Source organism: Rhinatrema bivittatum, chromosome 8 (assembly GCF_901001135.1).
Source record: "Rhinatrema bivittatum chromosome 8, aRhiBiv1.1, whole genome shotgun sequence".
NCBI lineage: Eukaryota > Metazoa > Chordata > Amphibia > Gymnophiona > Rhinatrematidae > Rhinatrema > Rhinatrema bivittatum.
Genome location: NC_042622.1, coordinates 219,202,113 through 219,224,028, shown reverse-complemented (window position 1 = coordinate 219,224,028; position 21,916 = coordinate 219,202,113). Strand labels below are relative to the sequence as shown.

Here is a 21,916-nt window from a genome sequence, read left to right as displayed (position 1 = left end):
GATGGTAGAGACGGACTTCATCCGCTCGCTAATATCTGAACCTCTCTCTTTTTCGCATGGATTTCTTTCGAAGGAGGCTGTCGGCTACATTTACTTGGGAGATGCGATTCTTACTTTACTTGTTAACCCCCCACCCCCACCCCGACTCTCTAGATTTCACGGTGCTCGGGAGGCTTCCGCTCTCGCCCTTGGGCTTTCTAACCCCGCAGGATGGGAGAAGGAAGCCGGCAGTAGCTCAGCGCCCTCTCCTTAGGAAAGGCGACCCTGCTGCTGCCTAGCGCGCAGCCTTTCGGTATCTGCCGTCCCTGCTGATACACGCGGGAAAACAAATGCACTGCCGCTTCGGTTTAGAAACAGCCGGGGAGGTTGCCCCGTCGCCCCCTGCAGTGCGTGTGGCGGCCCGAGCTGGGAGCCCCCGCGGCCACTGATCGATGCAGTAGGCTAGCGATGCTGCGCCGTGAGACAGAAGGGGGTGGAAACGCTGGGGGGATGGGGCTTTATTCTCTTCGGCGTGAGATGGAAGGGACAGAAACTCCTGGCAAATTGTTCTTTGTTCCCTTTGGTAGGTAATGCACCGAGAGCGCGGGCTAGCAGTGCCCGGCGGTGTTTATTCCCTGCATGGTGTGGGGGAGGGGGAGGGGGGGAGCTAGGACTGCAGTGACCGTCGGCACCTCCCCCTCCCTCCCCGCCCCCATTCACTTCTCCAGCCTCTAGGTTTAGGAGTCATAGAAATCATTTCATTTTATTTGCAATATGGACTCGAATAAATAAAAAGCTAACATTTTCTATCCAGAAGACATTCATCAGTAAGCAGCTCCGGTTAGACTATGGTAAATACCATAAAAGATTTTGCTGTAAGCGACTGGCAGGAATCGGGTTAGAAAGCAGTCTTGGAAGTGGAAAGTGTGCTCAGTTATCACGGGGGGGGGGGGGGGGAGAGCTCCCTCCATCATATACCTGAGACCCCCCCCCCCCCTATTGTTTGAAGATTTCTGGGATCTATGCAGAAAACCCTTTTCACCTTTACCCATCAGATCCTATGGCAGGACCTGGGAGAGGATTTCAGCATAATTCTTTTATAGCTTTTTTTTTTTTTTGTTGTGTGCAGGGGGGGGCGGGAGGTATGAATATCCCAGTGCTAATGTAGAACTTTTCTAAATGTGGTTTCCCAGACTGGTTTCTGGTCCTGCCCAAGCCGGTACAGTAGCAGCTTCCCTTCAGCCTGGCATGCCTGCCCCGGCTAAGCACACGCACAGTGTCCTACAGAAGCCAGCTGCTCGCTTTTAGTCAGCAAGCCCGAGCCAGTGGCACTGCTTCTCACCCCTGCCACGCAAACCCAGCATTGTTTATCTTTGGCCCAAAGTCCTCTCCTCCTATCGCTTGCCAGGGGCAGTGGAAGCCTCGGAGAATTCTTCAGGATGGTGAGGATTCCAGCTCCCGTTTTCCCCCTCTGTGCTTGGCTCTTTTAGAGAACGTGTTGGATCTCCTTTGTGCGCGTGTCCTCCCGCAGAGGTCATCTGGCAAAGACTATTACGTGGTTGAGGAAATAGGAGGACACCAGGGCCTTGGGCCTGTGTTTCTGAGGTGACTCGGCCGTTCAGAGAAGCTACAGCTAAGAGATTCCATGCTGAGGGCCAGCCAGGGTCTGGTCAGCTGGAGCCGGGGGGGTCCCTGCCCTTCCGGGCCTCTGCGTGCCTGGAACGACCACTCACCAGGGAATTGTGCTGGGCTCCTGATCTGAAATCCTCAGTAGAATTCTGAAAGGGACCACGGTCGGCTCTCAAACTGCAAATTGAGAGCAGTCAAACTTAGGGAGATTTTTATTGCTTGGAAAAAAAAAGAACATGTGTCTGTCTACGTGTTTCTGTGCACATTACATGTATGTCTGCCTGCATATATGGCCATGTGTGCTGTTTTGTACATGTATTTGCTTATGTATGGCAGGCTGTGCACATGCATTGGTATAAGGCTGGGGAACTAAAAGCAGGGGTGCTTAGTAAGGGGGCCCTGTAACAGCTGCTGATGTTGTTCCTTTACTGGCCAGCCCTGGCTTGCCCCCGGCAGGTGACCAGCACAGCTACTGCCTATGCTTTAAGCCCTGCAAATGTGAAGCCACTGGCAGTCCGGTAGGTCCCACTAGACAGGACTGTGATCAGGGGAGGTGCCAGCTGCCGCTACCACCACCGCACACTCGGGGCTCTCCCGTGACCTCTGCAGGGGCCTGTAGAGTCGCTCCTCAATGCTGGCACTCAGCTTGTCCTGCAGTTCTGTGCCAAATGTCTGGGGGCCAAAGCCAGGGTTCAGGTGGTGGCCAACGGTGGGGCCCCTGGGCTCCTGAGGGTCAGCCACAGTGGCCACGGTCTCTTGCAGGTCATCCCCAGGCTCCTGAGGGGTGCTGCCCTGCTCACTGGGCTCCTCCTCGATGACTTGGATCTGCTCCTCGGGGTCGAGGCGCAAGGGGCCCACGGCGAATCCTTGGTCTGCCATGCTGCCGAGGCGGGGCAGCGTGCTGTGGAGGAGCTGGTTCTGGGCCGGCGGGTAATTGACACTGTCCCCACGGCGCAGGGGCGTGCGCTGGCGCTCCAGGGCGGGGGCCAGGCGCACGCCCGGATCGCTGTATTGCTTGGTGCGCTGCCACTGCTTCCGCAGGTGGACCCTCGAGCGATGCTTGGAACGGGGCGGCGAGTCGTCAAACTGAGGGTCGTGGCGCAGGAACTCGTTGAAAAGGGCATCTGTCTTCTCGTCGATGCTGTAGTCCCGCCGCGGCTGCAAGTCTCTGTTGGCAACCGTCGGCCCATAAGGAGCCTCCCTTCCCATCACCCCATCCTCCTCCGTCTCTTCCACAAAGGAGCTGACCTCAAAGCTCTCACAGATAGTCCCCGTGCGCCCTGCGCTGGTGAAGGATAAGCGCTTCTCCGAGGCAGTTTTGTCCTTCACTGGGGCACCGAACATCCTGCTGTCCTCAGGGGGCCGGCTCGGTGCCTCAATGGATGCATAACCACTGTCCATCTGCAGCAGCTTCCGAGTACCGGCCTCGCTGTCGCTGCCCCGCTCCGACTCCACGCTGTCCTGCTTGGGTTGTGGCGGAGGTTTCCCGTCCTCCCCGTCCGGGTTCGGCCCCAGCTCCTGCAGGACGGGACCAGAGGCAGCCCCCGGCGACCAGGTGTCGGATGCATCGGGCCCCCGGAAGCCGGGAGCGGCCCTCGGCGAACGCGAGCCTTCAGTGCCGGGGCCCGGCTCTTCCAGGGCGAGGTTGGTGGGGGCCCCCGGCGAGCACGCCCCATTCGCACTGGGCTCCGGGTACGGCGGCGTGAGGCCGGGCGGGGCCCCTAGGAACCACACCCCCTCGCCGTCGGGCCCCGCCTCCTGCAGGGCCAGGCCGGGCGTAGTCCCCAGCGAGCAGACGCTCTCCACCTCGCTGCGCACCGAGTCCTTGTCCGTGCTGCTGCTGCTGTTGTACTCGGAGGAGTTGTGAAGCTCCAAGGAGGCTCGCAGGCTCCAGATGTCCCGGTAGCTGCTGTGCGGCTCGGAGCTGCTCCCCGCCACCTCCACGGCCTCTATCCTGAAATTATCACAGGGTAATTCACAGCACGGAAAGGAACAATAAAGGACGGGCCGAGATGGCGCGCACGCGGTGTTGAGCCCATGCACCCCGTGCATCAGAAGAGCTGCCTGTCCCCGACAATTGCAGCTAGGTACGAAGGGTGGCGGGGGCGGCCCGTGAGCGTGCCAGCATAACCGCAGCAGGCACGGCGACGAGGACGAGAGCACAGAATGCCGACACGCCATCAGCAAGCGAGAGCGGCAAGGATCGGCAGGCATGCAAGCGTGCAGGAGGCTCAACGAGTACGCCAGCAAAAGGTAGGGAGGTGCCAGCATGGAGCAGCAAGCGTGCCAGCCGGCGTCTGCGGTGGTAATTAGCAAGCAATGCAATACCCGACAGCGCTTCCTCCACGGTCCCCGCCCCTTACTGTTCAACAGACGGTATGGGGGGGGGGGGGTCTGTCTGCTCCTGACTCTCTCTCTTCTTTGCTTTTTCTCCTCATTTTGTGTTCTACAAACTCTCCCTGGGGAGGGAGGTGGGGGGAGCACATGCACAGAAACCGGTCTGACCCCCCCAACCCCCAGCATGCTCTCTCTCTATCTTATGGAAGAATACCTGCCGAGAGAGGGTGGGGGGCTGGCAGGGTGCGGCAGGGGACCGAAGGCCACGTTGTCCGTGCGGGCAATGTACTGGATGATGTCGGTGTGGTGGGGATCCCAGTCCTCCTGTTCCATGCTCTCGCTAGCTGCTCGCTGGCGCTGGAACTGCCGCCTCTTTGGAGAACCTGAGAAGGGGGGGGGGGGGGGGAAAAGGAACATTTGCAAAGTCAGATATCTACTCTACAAAAAGCAACCAAAAAAAAAACAAACCCTCAGGTCGGTTATGGCCAACGCTTATCCCAACGTGCCCCCACCGTTTGGTGGGGAGGAGGAGAAGGAGGAGAGAGAGGTGGGCGAATAGGATTAGTTCAGCCGGGTGGGGAGGTTTATCTAGTGGCTAACAGTGAAATCAGAGGGGGCTGCCGGCCTGCCCGCTGCTGCAGAGGATTCCCTGGTTTGACGCCTGGTTTAGGCCTTCCACAGCCCCGGGATGTTGCGCAGGCAAACGTTCACAGGCCCTGGCAGGCGGGAAGGAGTCACGGTCATCGTTAAGAGGTGACTCCATGATAACAGGATAGCTGGCTCCCAGCCTCGGGGGCTGCTGCGGGGACCAGATCAGGGACTGTCTAGTAGTGGGAGGGAGAGAGGATAAATTCCCCAGCCAGTTGAGAATGAAGGCTCACGACATCAGACACCCCCCACCCCCTGCTCTGCTTCTGATGGGGATGGAAGAAAAAGGAGAAGTTTGTTGAAACCTTCATTACAAAAAGGTCAGCCAGGAGGGCCTGCACTTTTATGACAGGCGTTAGAGAGCTGAGCCACAGGCCCTGCAGAGCACCCCCTCTCGCTTGTTCTTCCTAACCCGAGGGGAAAAGCCGAGACCCACAGTGGATCCGATGGCCCCGGCAGCCCTGGCGGTCATTGTGTTTGCATGCAATTGCCTGGGGGTGTACACAGTGGCGAGGCCAAGGGTGCTATTTCTGGTGTTCCTAGCTCCAAGCCGCTTAGGCTCTCACCTCGTGTGTCCAAGCTGGAAGCTCGCTGGCTGCTGTCCAGTTTCCACTTCTTGATTTTGAAGTAAGGGCTGGCACCTTCCAGGCTGGCATGGCGCCGGAGCCGGGTGAAGAACTGCAGAACAGAGCCCTGGCTCAAAGGTGGCGTGGAGACGCCGGCAGCGGCCCCGCCACCAGTGCTGGACCTCCTGCCTGCAGCGCCGAACTGAGGAAGAGCAACAGGGACACAACGGAAATGAATTATCCAGGGCCAGGCCGGTGGGTGAGTGATGGGGTGGAGGGTGGAGACCTAGGTGGGCTGGGGATGACCCTAACTTCATGAAAGGCAACACCTGGTGGGGGTTTCCAGAAGGAGGGGCCGGTGCCTGGCTCTTGGCCTCAGGAGCTTTGCTGCCATGGCCAGACTAGAAAGAGAATAATAAGAGAAAAATTCCCAAGGTTCTTGCTGCCAGATACTAGCACTGGTTCTGAATGAGCTGGAAGGAAAAAAAAAAAGAGACAGGAGGAACTACCAGGCCAAAAACATTCATTTACCAAGGCCGAGAAAGGGGGTTAGAAAGTCTCCCACAGGGAAAAAGGAGGAAGGAGAAAGAAATAGAGTGACAGAGCGGAGAAAGACAACAGGAGAGAGACAAATGAAACAAGGAAAGGAGTCCGGAGTGGGGAAAAAGAGGGAGAGGGACGGAGCGAGGGAGAGAGATGGAGCGGCAGATGTTTGGTTTGGGTTGCTGTCATTTCATCTCAGTTGCCATTGTTTTTACTTCATTCGTTTCAGTTCCCCAGTTCGTTTTCCACTCGGCGCACCATCAAGCTATGGAATCTGCTGCCCGAGGACGTGGTTGAAGCAACGTAACAGAATGGGGTTCAAAAGAGAATTGGACAAGTTCCTGAAGGAAATGTCCCTAAATATTAGTAATTAGCCAGTAAAGCCAGCACTTAGCCCTGGGTGAAATACGAGAAATAGATCAATTATGGGGGATCGGCCGGGTACTTGTGACCCAGACTGGCCCCTGTAAGAGACAGAATGCTGGGCTTGACGGACCTTGCTCCGACCCAGCCTGGCACTTCTTATATCATTTTATTTGCCTTCGTTAAAGTAAATGGAGGAAACAGTGTATCCTATTGTGGGCTCTAATATTGGGCTTTTCTATCTAAGTTTAATGAAACTTGCAGGCAGATGTCAGCAGCAGAGGGAAGAGCATGCCAAGAAATCAGGAGTGGGATAAAGCAGCACCAACAGAGGCATGAGCACCCCAGGGCACAGAGAGAGGGGCAATGCAGCACCATCAGGGGCATGAGCACCCCAGGGCACAGAGAGAGGGGCAAAGCAGCACCAACAGAGGCATGAGCACCCCAGGGCACAGAGAGAGGGGCAAAGCAGCACCATCAGGGGCATGAGCACCCCAGGGCACAGAGAGAGGGGCAATGCAGCACCAACAGTGGCATGAACACCCCAGGGCACAGAGAGAGGGGCAAAGCAGCACCAACAGAGGCATGAGCACCCCAGGGCACCGAGAGAGGGGCAAAGCAGCACCATCAGGGGCATGAGCACCCCAGGGCACCGAGAGAGGGGCAAAGCAGCACCTACAGTGGCATGAGCACCCCATGGCACAGAGAGAGGGGCAAAGCAGCACCAACAGAGGCATGAGCACCCCATGGCACCGAGAGAGGGGCAAAGCAGCACCTACAGAGGCATGAGCACCCCAGGGCACAGAGAGAGGAGCAAAGCAGCACCAACAGTGGCATGAGCACCCCAGGGCACCGAGAGAGGGGCAAAGCAGAACCAACAGAGGCATGAGCACCCCAGGGCACAGAGAGGGGTAAAGCAGAACCAACAGAGGCATGAGCACCCCAGGGCACAGAGAAAGGGGCATCCCAGGGCACAGAGAGAGGGGCAAAGCAGCACCATCAGGGGCATGAGTACCCCAGGGCACAGATAGAGGAGCAATGCAGCACCAACAGAGGCATGAGCACCCCAGGGCACAGAGAGAGGGGCAAAGCAGTACCTACAGAGGCATGAGCACCCCATGGCACCGAGAGAGGGGCAAAGCAGCACCTACAGAGGCATGAGCACCCCAGGGCACAGAGAGAGGAGCAAAGCAGCACCAACAGGGGCATGAGCACCCCAGGGCACCGAGAGAGGGGCAAAGCAGAACCAACAGAGGCATGAGCACCCCAGGGCACAGAGAGGGGTAATGCAGAACCAACAGAGGCATGAGCACCCCAGGGCACAGAGAAAGGGGCATCCCAGGGCACAGAGAGAGGGGCAAAGCAGCACCATCAGGGGCATGAGTACCCCAGGGCACAGATAGAGGAGCAATGCAGCACCAACAGAGGCATGAGCACCCCAGGGCACAGAGAGAGGGGCAAAGCAGCACCAACAGAGGCATGAGCACCCAAGGGCACAGAGAGAGGGGCAAAGCAGCACCAACAGAGGCATGAGCACCCCAGGGCACTAAAATTAATTTTGTTTTGTGTATTTGCTGCTTGTGCATGTTTTTAACACTTGTACACCACCTTAGGTTTAGAAGAACTTTTAAAATTAAATAAATAGTGTCATTAAGAGCGAGAAGTACAAAAAGAGGTGTAAAGGGCACCGACAACAGTGGCAAGAATACCCCCAGGCATGAAGCGAAGGATGCAAGAGCAATTTGGGCTGCAACAGCTGCGACTCAAATTATTCTGAATTTCACTTTCATCTAAAAATAAATAAATAAACAATGATGAAATCAAGCCATGCAGCTGCCACCTGGGATAGGCCGGTTGGAAAAGTGCTGAAGCATGATTGGTTCTGCTCCTTCCTTGTCCCATCCCTAACTGGCTCCGCTCTGTCTGGCTTCAAGTCCCAAAAAAAATTGCATTGCTTCGCTTCCCCTTAGTCTCTACTAGGACTGAACCAAGTAAGGTGAAAAGGATTCAGATTTTGTTTTGGAGACCACAGCCTTTCGGTTTGGTTGATCTGAACAGCATTGTCACTTTTTTTTCCCATTTGAATTGAAAAAAAAAAATGCATATCCCTAGCAGAGATAGCTGGGAGAAAGAGGAAGAGGAGGAGGAGGAGGGAGAGTGGGAAAGAGATTGAGGGAGAGACAGAGAGAGGAGGAAGAGAGTGGGAGAGAGAGAGAGAGAGAGATGTGTGTGGAAGAGAAGAATTAAGCTCTTCTCAGCGCATGACACATTTAGTTTCAGTTTAAGTATGGCTTGTTCCTTTATCTGTCTTGTTTCCAGGCTTTGGGTGTCTCACCATTGCCTCTTCTCCCGACGCAGTGGCCTCCACCGTGGAATTGAAGGTGTCGCCTGGCAGGGCGGAGCTGGGACTGGTGGTGTGATGATTACTTAATGCTGTCTGGGGCAGTGAACTCATGAGGGACTGCAAGAGAACCAAACAAACAAGAGTCAGGGAGGTCAATTACCGGGCCAGTATCCCTGGCACTTGGCAGAGGGCTATGGACTGCAGACTAGACACAACCGTGTGACACTTATTGTCCGTTTCAATAAAGTTCCATCTGTACAAGTGAGCTACCCCCCCCCCCCCCCTACGAGTGAGAAACGCTGCCACAGAATCCGAATGCAAAATGTTTTCCAAACAGAAATTCTAAGTGCATAGCAAATGAGACCAGCCTAAAACACATTTAGATATACAAACACTATGAACTGAAACAAGATGTTCCAAGACTTCAAAATCCCCCACCCAATCATACTTCTGTTACATTCAAAGTGAGGGCGTCACTGGTCTCGCATCCCAGGAGGAGACTCCGGGCCTCACATTTCACTTTGATTTGGGGCCTTTCCCTTCTGTAGCATCTGTCGTATCTCCTTGCCTGGCGCAGTTTTCTTGCTTCCCCCTTCCCCACCCCTCCCCCACCTTTATTTCTTTTTTTCTGTGATTCATTTGTATTTAGTGACTCGCTCCCTCTCACCCCCAGAGCTCCCGCCGTCCCACACTGAGAGGATGCATCTCCCTCTCTCACCTCCAGAGCTCCCGCCGTCCCACACTGAGAGGATGCATCTCCCTCTCTCACCCCCAGAGCTCCCACCATCCCACACTGAGAGGATGCATCTCCCTCTCTCTCACCCCCAGAGCTCCCGCCATCCCACACTGAGAGGATGCATCTCCCTCTCTCTCACCCCCAGAGCTCCCGCCATCCCACACTGAGAGGATGCATCTCCCTCTCTCTCACCCCCAGAGCTCCCACCATCCCACACTGAGAGGATGCATCTCCCTCTCTCACCCCCAGAGCTCCCGCCGTCCCACACTGAGAGGATGCATCTCCCTCTCTCTCACCCCCAGAGCTCCCGCCGTCCCACACTGAGAAGGCGCATCTCCCTCTCACCCCCAGAGCTCCCGCTGTCCCACACTGAGAGGACGCATCTCCCTCTCACCCCCAGCGCTCCCGCTCTCCCACACGGAGAGGACATATCGCCCTCTGTCTCACCCCCAGAGCTCCCACCGTCCCACATTGAATGGAGCTGCTCCCTCTCTCTCACCTCCAAAGCTCCTGCCGTCCCACAGTGAAAGGAGCCATTTCCCTTTCTCTTACCCCAGAGTTCCCGCCATCCCACATTGAAAGGAGCTTGTCTCGCTCTCTCTCACCCCGAGAGCTCCACCATCCCACACTGAAAGGAGCTGTCTCCTTCTCTCTCACTCCAGAGCTCCCACCATCCCACACTGAAAGGAGCTGTCTCCCTCTCTCTCACTCCAGAGTTCCCGCCATCCCACACTGAAAGGAGCTGTCTCCCTCTCTCTCACTCCAGAGCTCCCACCATCCCACACTGAAAGAAGCTGTCTCCCTCTCTCTCACTCCAGAGTTCCCGCCATCCCACACTGAAAGGAGCTGTCTCCCTCTCTCTCACCCCAGAGCTCCTGCTGTCCCACAGTGAGAGGAGCTGTCTCCCTCCCTCTTCTGCGGACAGCACAGAATTCACCAGATGGGTTGAAAACATACTTAGAGGCACATGAACTGAAAGAGGAAATCCCAGATTTCCAGATGCAAGTGTAGAGAGCCAGAAGCAAAGAGCTGCATACCTCTCGCTTAGAATTCTGTGCCTTGTTTAAGTGCATTAAGCAGCCTGAGCTCCAAGCTAGGTAGAAACCCTCATCCTGCAGGGAGCTCTCCCTTCCTACCCCTCACCACACCCACCCCTTTTCCTATATTGATGGATAGGGGCCTGATTCTTATAGCTTTCCCCATTTAGACAGAGGATCAGTAAACCCTCCACTTCATCCCTGGATTACAGCTAAGTGGGTGCCATTTGTGCACGCTTTAGAGGATACCTGCTAGAAGGGTAGTATTTACTGCTTTCTCCATTGGCTCCAAATGTCTGCTTAAATTTTGGGTCTGGACCCTATTATGCAAATTAAAAAGGCCTGATGTAGGGTTCCATCCACCCCGTGGGCTGCCTTTCTTGTATAAACTAAGATTCTGCATTCCTTGCAGCTTTATGCAATTAATGTTGCCCCTTCCTCCATTAATCTCACCTATAACCCTCAGAGTTTAGTTCCTTCTAATCTTGGCCCCCCTGTTTTATCTTAAAAGCGTCTTATATGGTGATTTGTTTTGTCTCTCTCTTCCTTGTCCTCCTGCCTAGATTGTGAGCTCCTCTAAAGGAAGGGGGAACTGTCTCTCGTGTTTCTCTATAGCACTTTGCACATCTGCTATGCACTGTACAAATAATTATTTAGTACTTAATCACATTTAAATAGTTAATTATCAGCTGTTAGCTCAAATCCAACCATAACATTAAAAAAAAAAACAAAAAAAACCCCACAATTAAACATAAAAGTTGCAGTTCAAAATCTCTCAAATCCCCATGCCCTAACCCACCACAACTTGTACTTCTTTATCCTCCTCCTCATCCCCAATCCACTGCAGCAGAGAGGGGAGGGTTAGCAGGTCTGTTCCAGGCAGCAGACAATGGCAGCTTCTACCTGAAAAATGGAGAGAGTGGATCTGGAGGCAGGCGAGGTGCAGGTTGCCATGGCAATGTTGTTCTCACTCGACTCACACTCGTGAATAGTGACAATCTTCAGTGCAGGGGATGGGACGTGGAGGTGCGTCAGGCGAGCGTTCTTCAAGTGATGGAAGTCGCCCTCCGTTAGCGTGTACCTGCACGCAAAAAAAAACAACAGGAGCCACTCATCCCGTCGCTCGCTCTCTCTTTATCACGAGTGGCCTGTGATAGGGTCCAGCAGTTTTAAGTTTATTCTGTGAAATTTGAAGGGGGGTGGGGTGTCGTACATCCCAGGACACAGAATGGAAATACAGGGAAAAAAAAAATCGAATGTAAAACGCTTCTGGGAAAGAAGAGGCTCTCCTGAGGCTCCGTAGGCGTGGTGCCTATGCATGTTTGCACATTAGTACTGGGTTGTGTGTCCCCCGCTCTGTGACGCCTTTCACATGCAGCCTTTGTGTACGTGCGCAAGGACGGATTTGGTTGGCCACTGCCCCTAGGCACTGATTCAGTGCCACTGCTATGCCACCGGCCGTCCCTCTTCCCGGCGCCTCCAGACCTCAGCTCCAGCGGCGATCTGCAGAGTGCAGTGAGCGCGGGGACTTCAGATTGGGTCCTCAGGCCCTGGCCCCTGCACAGAAGCCCAGCAGGGGAGGGCCTGCGAGCCAGGCTTAAGACCCCCCCCCCCGCGCTCCTGCATTCGCTGCGCTTTGAGGATCACCACCGGAGCAGAGGTCTGGGCGGAGGAGACAGAACTGCAGGTCAGTGGGGGGGACAGGAAATTCCCTCCCCCCCTCCAATATTTTTTCAGTCTTAGGCACAAGCCTAGTAGACGTTTGCGTAAATTCAGGCCTGTATCTGCGTGTGTGTGACCACGGGGGCAGTGAATACGAAGGGGGGCGGGTACACAAACAGATATGATTAGACCTACAAGGTAGATTGATTGTAAGTGGTCACCCAGGAAGTAGCCGAACAGGTCTTAAAATCACTGGTCTGCTTGACAGATTAGAGGGCAAGGGCAGAGACGGGCTCAAGGCAGGGACCTTAGTGTAGTAGGAGAAGAGTCATTTAATAAGCAAGCCTAGTGTGCTTAATAATGTGGTCTCTGGGTGTGGAGCGCTCTGGTAGTCGGTGGAAGAAGGGAAGTCACTGCCGTAAGAAGCCAGGGAATGGTGAGGTAACGCGATTCAAGGGGGAAGGGGCATAATGGCGCCTCGTTCCCTAGTCTTAGCACATAGCAGCTGAAGGCCAGACACTTTGTACAAGTTAATCGGGCAGATGTCAGAGGGCGGGGAGGCTGGGGAGGGTCCATTCTCTTGTGGGAGTGTGTGAGAGCAGAAGTTGGGAGAGATACTCGGGGTGGGGGGGGGGGGGCAGTCTGTTCACACATTTTAACTTTGAATTGTATCCTGTATTTGACCGGGAGCCAGTTTAGCTGATCTAGGACCGGGATTATGTAGTCCATTACTTTGGCTCTCGCCATAATTCTGGCAGTCGTCTGCTGTTCTAAGAGTTGGAGGCGTTTTCAGATTATATTGTGAGACGCCAATAAATATTTTCCCGGGCAGAGTCGGGGGGTGTGTGTGTGTGTGTGTGAAATGGTTTTTTTTGAACGGCCCTTGCTAGGTGGAGCCTCATCTCGTATGGACCGGATGAGAGCAGCTCGTGAGGAGGGGGTGGGGGGGAGAAGAAGCGAGCAGGCCCTACCTCCTCCCCTTTTCCTGGGCCTTCTTGCTCTGATCAAAGAGCGCGGCTTCGTTGAAAGACACGCGCCGGCCCGTGGCGCACGTGGACAGGAAGCGCTCGGACTCGGCATCCCGGTAACTGGAGGTGGACAGACAGTCGGCTTCATCCACTCTGATGGTGATCTCTGAAAAACGGGAAAGCGACACCTTTAGTGAGGCACAGCAGGAGGGCCTCATCCTCCCCCCCCCCCCTCCCCCTCCTCAGTCTGATTCGGGATGGCACAGAGGCCTCCCCGTCCCATGTTCAGCTCTGGGCACAACATCCTGGGATTAATGCCCCCCCCCCCCCCCTGATCTACAGTGCTGGGATCGGGGCAAAGGAAGAGCGAGAGGTGGGGGGTGGGGAGGAAAGAGTTGTAATGAGAGGGAAGAGAAGGTGCCGGTGACATAGGAAGGAAAAGTAACTGTGAGAAGGGGGGAGGGCTGGGCTGGAAGGAGACGGAAGATAAAAGACGATGGAGGTAGGAGGTCACCTGGAGGTGGCTGAGAATCATCCAAGTATGTGGTGGTCGTTTTCTCTGGATCATCACTTGCTCTGCGGAGAGAGAGACCACAGGAACGGGGCAACAGGGCAGACGCAAGAGAAGAAAACAATAGAAAAAGGATAGAGAAAGTCTTATTTATTTAGCAATTATATCACAGATCCACAGTCCTCTAATCTAGCAATGCCAACTCAACCGACGTGAAACAGGCAGCATCTGGGCGAGAAGCCGAAGAGAAGGAGCCCCTTACTGCCGGTTAAGCAAAGAACCCAAAACACTGCTCCCAGTACCAATCCCTGGGGCACTCATCTATTTGCCTCTCTCTTATTTCTATTGGGGAAAAACTGAGCATTTGATCCGCGTCTTTGTTTCCTGTCTTTTAACCACCGCCTCCTCTCCCGGGACTTTTTAATTTCTTGGAGGTTCTCTCATGAGGGTCTTTTGTCAAATGCCTTCTGAAAATCCAAATGCACCCTCTCACCCTTATCCACAGGGGTATTCACACCTTCAACCAGTTCTAACAGATTAGTAGATCAGTGAGGCATGACTCCCCCCCCCCCCCCCCCCCCCCCCGTCCCTTTGCTAAATCCATGCTGGCTTTTTCCCCACTAAGCTACATTGATCCATATTCCCAATAATTCTGTTCCCCTGCTTTGCCTGGTACCAATGTCAGTCTCACTGGTCTGTAGTTTCCTGCATCGCCCTGGAACCCTTTTTCCAACAACTGGCGTTACACTGCCAAGCTTTATTGAAAAAAAAAAAAAAGAGTGACAAGTACACACCAGGCCCAAGCACAGACACAAATCACTAAGTGAAAGCCCCGCCCCCCCTCCCCTGAAAATATATTTCTGTTTTGTTGCTCTTTTCCCTTTGGTTGTGATTTCAAAAGCTTCTTGCTTTCTGCGCAGCGACAAGCTCTGCCCACAGGAAACCATGGCAGGAGCAGAGCTGCGGGCTGGGAAGGGCGGCTCTTACCTGGAGTACAGGCGAGCCGTTTCGCAGCAGCGCCTGCAGATGATCAGAACCCCTGCCAGCAGCAGCAGGGTCCCGCCGATGAAGATGGACAGCAGCACGACCAGCAGCACATAGCCATCCTGCCCTCCCACCTTGCCAGGTGCCGTCTGTGACAAATACAGGAAAAGAGAGAGCATTGCAGGGACAAGAGAGGGAGGAGAAGGGTCAGGGGGGGAACATGCACGCAAAGCACAGTGAGAATGAGTGTAATGCTCATACAGGTCTATCCAGTAAGGAGCGGTAGGAAGAGCTGCGTTAGTGCCCAGCGCACCCGCGGTTGCCGCACGCACAGTCCAGCTCACCTACCGCTCAATCCTGTATGTAAATAGCTTGCAAATGCAAGCTGCGTCTAAGAAGCGTCCGTGAAGCGTTAGGCCCGCGCAACCCATTTTACTGGATAGAGCGCCTATACAGTATCCTGGGTGCGCGGGCCTAACGCTTCACGGCCACGCTGGTATCTGTCATTTCAAATGTCATTTGAATTGACAGATACCAGGAAGTCGGGATTGCCAGTCCCCTCTCCCCTCCTCCCGAAGCAGGGCGCGAAAAGCAGCCTTGCTCCGGGAGGAGGGAAGAAGGGACTGGCATTGTAAAGCGACCTCTCCTGCCTCCAGCTGCTCGCGAAGATGGACGCCTGCACGGCCGCTGAAGACGTGACGTCACGACGTTTGGCGTCAGGCATGTGATGTCACGTCTTCAGCGGCCGTGCAGGCGTCCATCTTCGCGAGCAGCTGGAGTCAGGAGAGGTCGTCCGATGTCCGGAGGGGGGTGCAAAAAGTAAGTCGCTTCGCTGCTTCGTCGCTTTACACTGCCAGTCCCTTCTTCCCTCCTCCCGGAGCAAGGCTGCTTTTCACGCCCTGCTTCGGGAGAAGGGGAGAGGGGACTGGCACGGGGGAAGCCACGATGTCCGGAGGGGGGCTGCAAAAGTAAGTCGTTGAGCGTAGGATTGCCCGTCCTCTCCCCTCTCTCTCTTGCAACTTTTTTTTTCGCTTCGGGAGGAGGGGAGAGGACTGGGGCTGCCCCGGAGACCAGCATCCATGGACGCGGCCAGGGCAGGTGAGCGGGGGCTGGGGGAAAGCTTGCCGCCTACCCTTACCCCTGCCTCTAACGCAGGGGTAAGGGTAGGCGGTAAGTTAGCAGGTGAAATGCGCGGCAAAACGGCAGGGTAAAATAGCGATAGTCGGGGCGCGGGTTACTGGATGCTAGGGAATAGCTAATTCGCTCGTTTGCATGCAATATACATGCCGCGTGCGGAAGGGGTTGCCCGGGGATTTTAGGACGCGGTAAGGGTAGGTTAAAGGGGGTTGTGGATCGCAGGAAGGGCTAACGCGGCCGGAAAGTGAGTAGAACGCGGGTTAGGAGCGGGGTAAATGCGGCCGCACTTTACTGGATAGACCTGATAGTAATGTGAGAGACTTTTTTTTTTTTTTAAGGTGTTAATTAATATGTGGTTAGAGGAGCAAGCCAGTCGACATAGTGTACCTGGATTTTCAGAAGACATTTGACAAAAGTCCTTCCTGTGAGACTCCTCAGGAATTACAAAAAAAAAAAAAAAAGTCATGTCACAAGCCAAATGGTCAGTTTTCCCAGTGGAGGAAGGTAAATAGCAGAATATCACAGGGATCGTCTGTACTGGGGTGGAGGGAAAAGCCATTACTATCCCTGGCAGTGAGCAACAAGGAGTGGATCTAACCTGTGAGATGTACTGGGAAATGTATGATGCAGACTGGTCGCTGTCAGACGCAGGATGCTGGGCTGATTCAGTGCGGCACTTCTTACGTTGACAGGCATGATAGCGGACATGAGGACACATATAATGCTGTGTAGTTAACAATGACCATGAAGGACGGATGTCACACCGTGCGACAGGAAAGCTGCTGACACAAGCATTTTTTTGGGTGGATAGGAAGTTTTAGAATAAGGAGGGTTACGACAGGAGGCTGGACAGGCAAGGCTTAGGATTAATACTGGTAACTGTTTCTTCATGGAAAAATCCTCCCAGGGGAGGTGATGGAGGGGAAAAATGGTTTCTAAATTCACCCAAAGTCTGGGACAAGGACAGAGGATTTTTAGCAGCAGGCAAAAACTGGAGCTCGGGTATCGTGCGCTTATGATCTCTTGCCGGGGCCTCTGGTACCAAAACAAGGATCTGGAATCCTCATTTTGTAAGGAGCACCCCCAGTCTCATGGAGCACAGCACCGACCTCTGCCCTCTAAATCCAGCCAGGTCATGTCAAACTTTACTTTTTTTTAAATTTCAGAATTGTTTTATATGGCAGACGCTGACTGGTACTGCTGTTTTACAGGAAAATCTACTGCTAGCAAGAGCAGAACTGAGAACTGCCATTATCTCCATGCCTGGTCCTCAGCTGGGTCTTAGGGAGAATCCGCCGCACGTCACAACAGAAGGCTGTTCAGAGTCGGAGAGGGACCGCTCCCATCCCACGCTTCACTTTTCAACTCAAAGCAGCCGTAAGCCTGGTCTCCAGCTCCTCGCAGTTGCAGGTTGCATGGTCTGCACCAAAAGGTGGGACTTGGAAAGAAAGAGGTAAGGAAGCGCCTGGCTCAGCCCGGGGGGGGGGGGGGGGGGGGAGGAAGGAGCAGCTCTCGCCAATCTCCTGCCTCAGCGGCCGTCGCCAGCCGCAGTCTCGAATGTGACTTCATGTCCTTGTATCATGCTGGGCCGACCCCGGCCCTCACCGGTCGCCCACTGCAAGAACATTACCTGAAAGGTGAGGAGCATGGGCCCCCCCAGCTCCATTGCCTATGACCCTATGACTCCATGCCTATGACCCTATGACCCTCCACAGCAAGAAAGCTTTCCTGGCTTAAGTGAACCAAAAGAGACGGGATCCTAATCTAGAAGCAGGTGGAAGATTTAAGGTCATGGCTGCTGCCCTGTGGACCCAGCGATGGGGGAAGAGAGAAGGGGAGCAGCAGCAGCAGCGTTGGATAAAGGTGGCAGGACGTCCCAGACGGGAAGGACGCTTCCAGGAGGGCACCAGCGACGCTGGGACTGAGCGAGGGGGCTCGGCTGAATAACCACGCAATGGATGCAGGGAGATGAGGAGGAGGAGAAGGATTATACAGGATCTCCGCGGGGGGAGGCTGAGGGAGGGTCACTATGGACCTCGGGTAGCTGCTTTTTTTCCCCCTTGCAGCTAAAAGGACCACCAAGTCATTACAAAAAAAAAAAAACAACAAAAAACCACCGAAGACATGATTGTAAACTCTTCAGGACGGGGCAGCTCCCTCCCCCCTTATGCCAACGTTTGCCTCATACAGTGCTGGAGCCAGGAGAGGGGTACAGGGGGCTTTCAGGTACCTTCCTTCCTTCTGCCAAGCCCATTCCCTAGCAGCCTCCCAGGGATGTGGAGGGGCCTGGAGCCATCGGGGACGCTGCTAGTCAGCACGGAATAAGATGGGCTCAGGTCACAGGCACCATGGTTTGCTGGTTAAAATCAAATCCCAGCAGGAGCAACCCAGACCTTCAGAAGTACAGAAACGTAGGGGGCCAGTGGAAATCAGCGAGGCTGAGAGGCCCCCATGGGACCGGAGCTCCCTCTCTTCCATACTTCCTCCCTGTCTCTGTGCCTTTCCCTTCTTCTCTTTAGAAAGAGATCTGGAAATGTAAGGTTCTGCATCCGGAGAAATCCTGCCAGACGGGCGATTTCCACCTGAACTCCCTCCCCCCCATCACAACCTTCAGCTTTCTGTGGAACGGGGGGGGGGGGGGGGTGTGGGAAATGTGTTTTTAGTACAATCTGAAGGTGAACATTCAGAAACAGAGAGGAAGAAGGGAGGGAGGGAGGTTCTGTGAAGCCGGTGGGATACTCACGGTAGGGGTGCTACTTATGTTCTGCCATACCGTAAACTCATCGCTCATGGTCCACAGCAGCTGGAGAGTCCCCCCTGGAAGCAGCGAGAAAAGGGGAGGCATCAGTACTTGCGAAGGTAAGACCAGACCCAATCGGACTGGGGGGGGTGGGGGTCCCTGCCCCTGCTCCCCCCTCCCCCACACACAATCTGTGCCCAGGCCAGAGCAGGGGGATCTCTGCCTCCCCCCCCCCCCCCCGACAATCTGTGACGGGATCAGGGGAGCACGTGGCGTGGATGGATGGATGGATGGATGGGCTCTTACGGGTCCCGTGTCTGTGCTATAGCGAGGATGCAGCTGAGCCGGGGCTGCTTCTCGCTCTCTGCTTCCATCAGTAACGATTGTAAGGGGGGGGGGCGCTGTAACGCAGACCCCTGCCCACATACCTAGGGGTCTGCACCTGAGCATTTCTCAGTCACCTCAGTCCTGCACCTCCCACAGACATTTCAGACCCCTGCAGGTGGGTTTCCGTCTGCCGGTGCGGCTTTCTCGCCCTGCATCCGAGAGAGTCTCCCTGCCTATCCCTCTGCTTGTCTCTCTCTGGACCCGAGAGTCTCTCTCTCTCTCTCTCCGCCGGTCTCCTCTCCTGAACGCAGCTCATGAAGGAGGCGTTTGGGACGGGTGCACACTCGCATTCCCTCGCTCGCCCTTTACGCGGATAACATTAGCGAGAGAGAGAGAGCAATTCCTCCAGCTCCCGAAGACCTAGAAAACGACCGCGTCCCCTGGGGAAAGCAGCCACCCGGCTCCTCCTGGGCCTGTCCCCACTCACTGCCGTGCATCCAGGGCCTGGCTGCTATCCGGGTGAAAGGGAAGGTTGCAGGCCGGACAGCATCCTCTCTCTCTCTCTGATACGCCGGCCAGGAACCTCTCCTGCCACGCACGAGACCCGCAGTTCTATTCCTCGGGTTCTAGTCTCCGGGGCTGCCCGGGGGGGGGGGGGTATGAGAAGGTAAATCAAGGCAGCCATAGAATGGCACCAGAAGCAGCTCCGAAGGAGCAGAACCCTGAAACCCTTGCGCGTGTATAAAAGTGAGGGACAGCAGCCCATCCAACGACACAGGATCCTCCAGGACAGAGCTACCAAACATGTGCCTCCTCTAGCGCGGGTAACGCGTTTAAATACCTAAAGGAACGAGAATCCTCAAAGGACGGGTTTCGACCCCCCCCCTCCACCCACCAACCACTGCTACGGAAATGATTTCAGGACCCTGCGTTCCAACCCCGGCGGCAGGTGGAATCTCCCTGGCCTGGGGGATCAGCTTGGGCCTAGAAGGTGCTGCTAGAATTAGAAAATCCTGCCTCGGTCTTCCAGATTCAGTGACCATTCTGCACCACGGCTGCTAGAACTGCAAATGCTAAGAGCAAAACTGTGATTGAAAACCTATCCTGGAAACAAAAAACAAAAAAAAAAAGGTTCCCTTTAAATAAAAATGTGTCTGGGATTGAGTTGGGTGCTTTTGTCTGTTTGTGCAGAAATTACCTCCAAGCCATTCAACGTACAACAATCAAATAGTCAGGATAGGTAGAACGAATTCAAACCAAGAACCCAGAATAAATGTTTTCCCAGAGACCTAGCTCAACACTGGGGAAAAGCCCTTGATTTCAGCAGACGTAGGAAAAGTGGCCCCACATTATTCTAATGATGCTGCCGCTGCTGCTGTGAGAACTGCAGAGATGAGCAAGAAATGAGTGTGGTCAGGAACATAAGGAAACTTTCCTTTCCTCTCTCCATTTCCCTGCTCCCTCACCAGTTTCTCACCCTCTCAGACTCACGTTTACCTCCCCACTGCTTCAACTCTTCCTCCCTCCCTTTCACTCTCACCTCATTCCTTACCCCTCCCAAGTCTCATCCCATCCCTCCCCATTTCCCATCCTTCCACCCCTGCCTCTTCTATTCCCCTCCTCCTCTCCATCCCTCATCATTTCATTCCAACCCCTGCCATTTTCTCACCCCCTTTCTGTGGTGTGGAAGTGCACCCTCCCCTCACGGCCTTCGGCACGGCAGCCTCCTCCTCCTCTCCATCCTCTGTGGTGTAGTGCTCCCTCCTCCATTTTCCCCTGCCCTCAGCATCAAACTGCCCCCCTCCCACCCTCCTGAACCCTTCAGCACCAAAATTACTCCCCCACCCCCTGCATCCTTCATAATCACTTCTCCTCCTCCTCCTCCTCCCCCACCCTCCTGCATCCTTCATAACCAAACTCCTCCTCCCCCACCCTCCTGCATCCTTCATAGCCAAACTCCTCCTCCTCCCCCCACCCTCCTGCATCCTTCATAACCAAACTCCTCCTCCCCCACCCTCCTGCTCCTTCATAACCAAACTCCTCCTCCTCCTCCCCGACCCTCCTGCATCCTTCATAACCAAACTCCTCCTCCCCCACCCTCCTGCATCCTTCATAACCAAACTCCTCCTCCCCCACCCTCCTGCATCCTTCATAGCCAAACTCCTCCTCCCCCACCCTCCTGCATCCTTCATAACCAAACTCCTCCTCCCCCACCCTCCTGCATCCTTCATAACCAAACTCCTCCTCCCCCACCCTCCTGCATCCTTCATAACCAAACTCCTCCTCCTCCCCGACCCTCCTGCATCCTTCATAACCAAACTCCTCCTCCCCCACCCCCCTGCATCCTTCATAACCAAACTCCTCCTCCCCCACCCCCTGCATCCTTCATAACCAAACTCCTCCTCCTCCCCCACCCCCCTGCATCAAACTCCTCCTCCTCCCCCACCCCCCTGCATCCTTCATAACCAAACTCCTCCTCCTCCCCCACCCCCCTGCATCCTTCATAACCAAACTCCTCCCCCCCCCCCCCCTGCATCACCAAACTCCTCCTCCCCCACCCCCTGCATCACCAAACTCCTCCTCCTCCCCCACCCCCCTGCATCCTTCATAACCAAACGCCTACTCCTCCTCCACCCTCCTGCATCACCCAAACTCCTCCTCCTCCCCCATCCTCCTGCATCCTTCATAACCAAACTCCTCCTCCTCCCCCACCCCCCTGCATCCTTCATAACCAAACTCCTCCTCCTCCCCCACCCCCTGCATCACCAAAACTCCTCCTCCTCCCCACCCCCTGAATGCTTCATAACCAAACTCCTCCTCCCCCACCCTCCTGCATCACCAAACTCCTCCTCCTCCCCCCCCCCTGCATCCTTCATAACCAAACTCCTCCTCCCCCACCCCCCTGCATCCTTCATAACCAAACTCCTCCTCCTCCCCCACCCTCCTGCCTCCTTCATAACCAACCTCCTCCTCCCCACCCTCCTGCTTCCTTCATAACCAAACTCCTCCTCCTCCCCCACCCTCCTGCTTCCTTCAATAACCAAACTCCTCCTCCCCCCCACCCCCCTGCATCCTTCATAACCAAACTCCTCCTCCTCCCCCACCCCTCCTGCATCCTTCATAACCAAACTCCTCCTCCCCCCACCCTCCTGCATCCTTCATAGCCAAACTCCTCCTCCCCCACCCTCCTGCTCCTTCATAACCAAACTCCTCCTCCCCCACCCCCCTGCATCCTTCATAACCAAACTCCTCCTCCCCACCCCCTGCATCACCAAACTCCTCCTCCTCCCCCACCCTCCTGCATCCTTCATAACCAAACTCCTCCTCCCCCACCCCCCCTGCATCCTTCATAACCAAACTCCTCCTCCCCCACCCCCTGCATCCTACATAACCAAACTCCTCCTC

At 55.1% G+C, this 21,916-nt stretch overlaps 1 protein-coding gene across 1 annotated transcript; it reads right to left on the bottom strand.

Moving 5' to 3' along the window:
* Positions 1 to 1,095: 1,095 nt before the first annotated feature.
* On the bottom strand, positions 1,096 to 18,260 carry CBARP (CACN subunit beta associated regulatory protein). The gene is made up of 9 exons (XM_029613392.1): positions 18,188 to 18,260; positions 14,311 to 14,456; positions 13,327 to 13,388; positions 12,816 to 12,978; positions 11,086 to 11,263; positions 8,401 to 8,526; positions 5,160 to 5,361; positions 4,160 to 4,328; positions 1,096 to 3,562 (listed from the first exon to the last, which is right to left on the bottom strand). The coding sequence occupies exons 1-9, from the start codon at positions 18,233 to 18,235 to the stop codon at positions 2,137 to 2,139; spliced, it is 2,520 nt and encodes an 839-aa protein (XP_029469252.1). The 5' UTR covers positions 18,236 to 18,260; the 3' UTR covers positions 1,096 to 2,136.
* Positions 18,261 to 21,916: the final 3,656 nt, after the last annotated feature.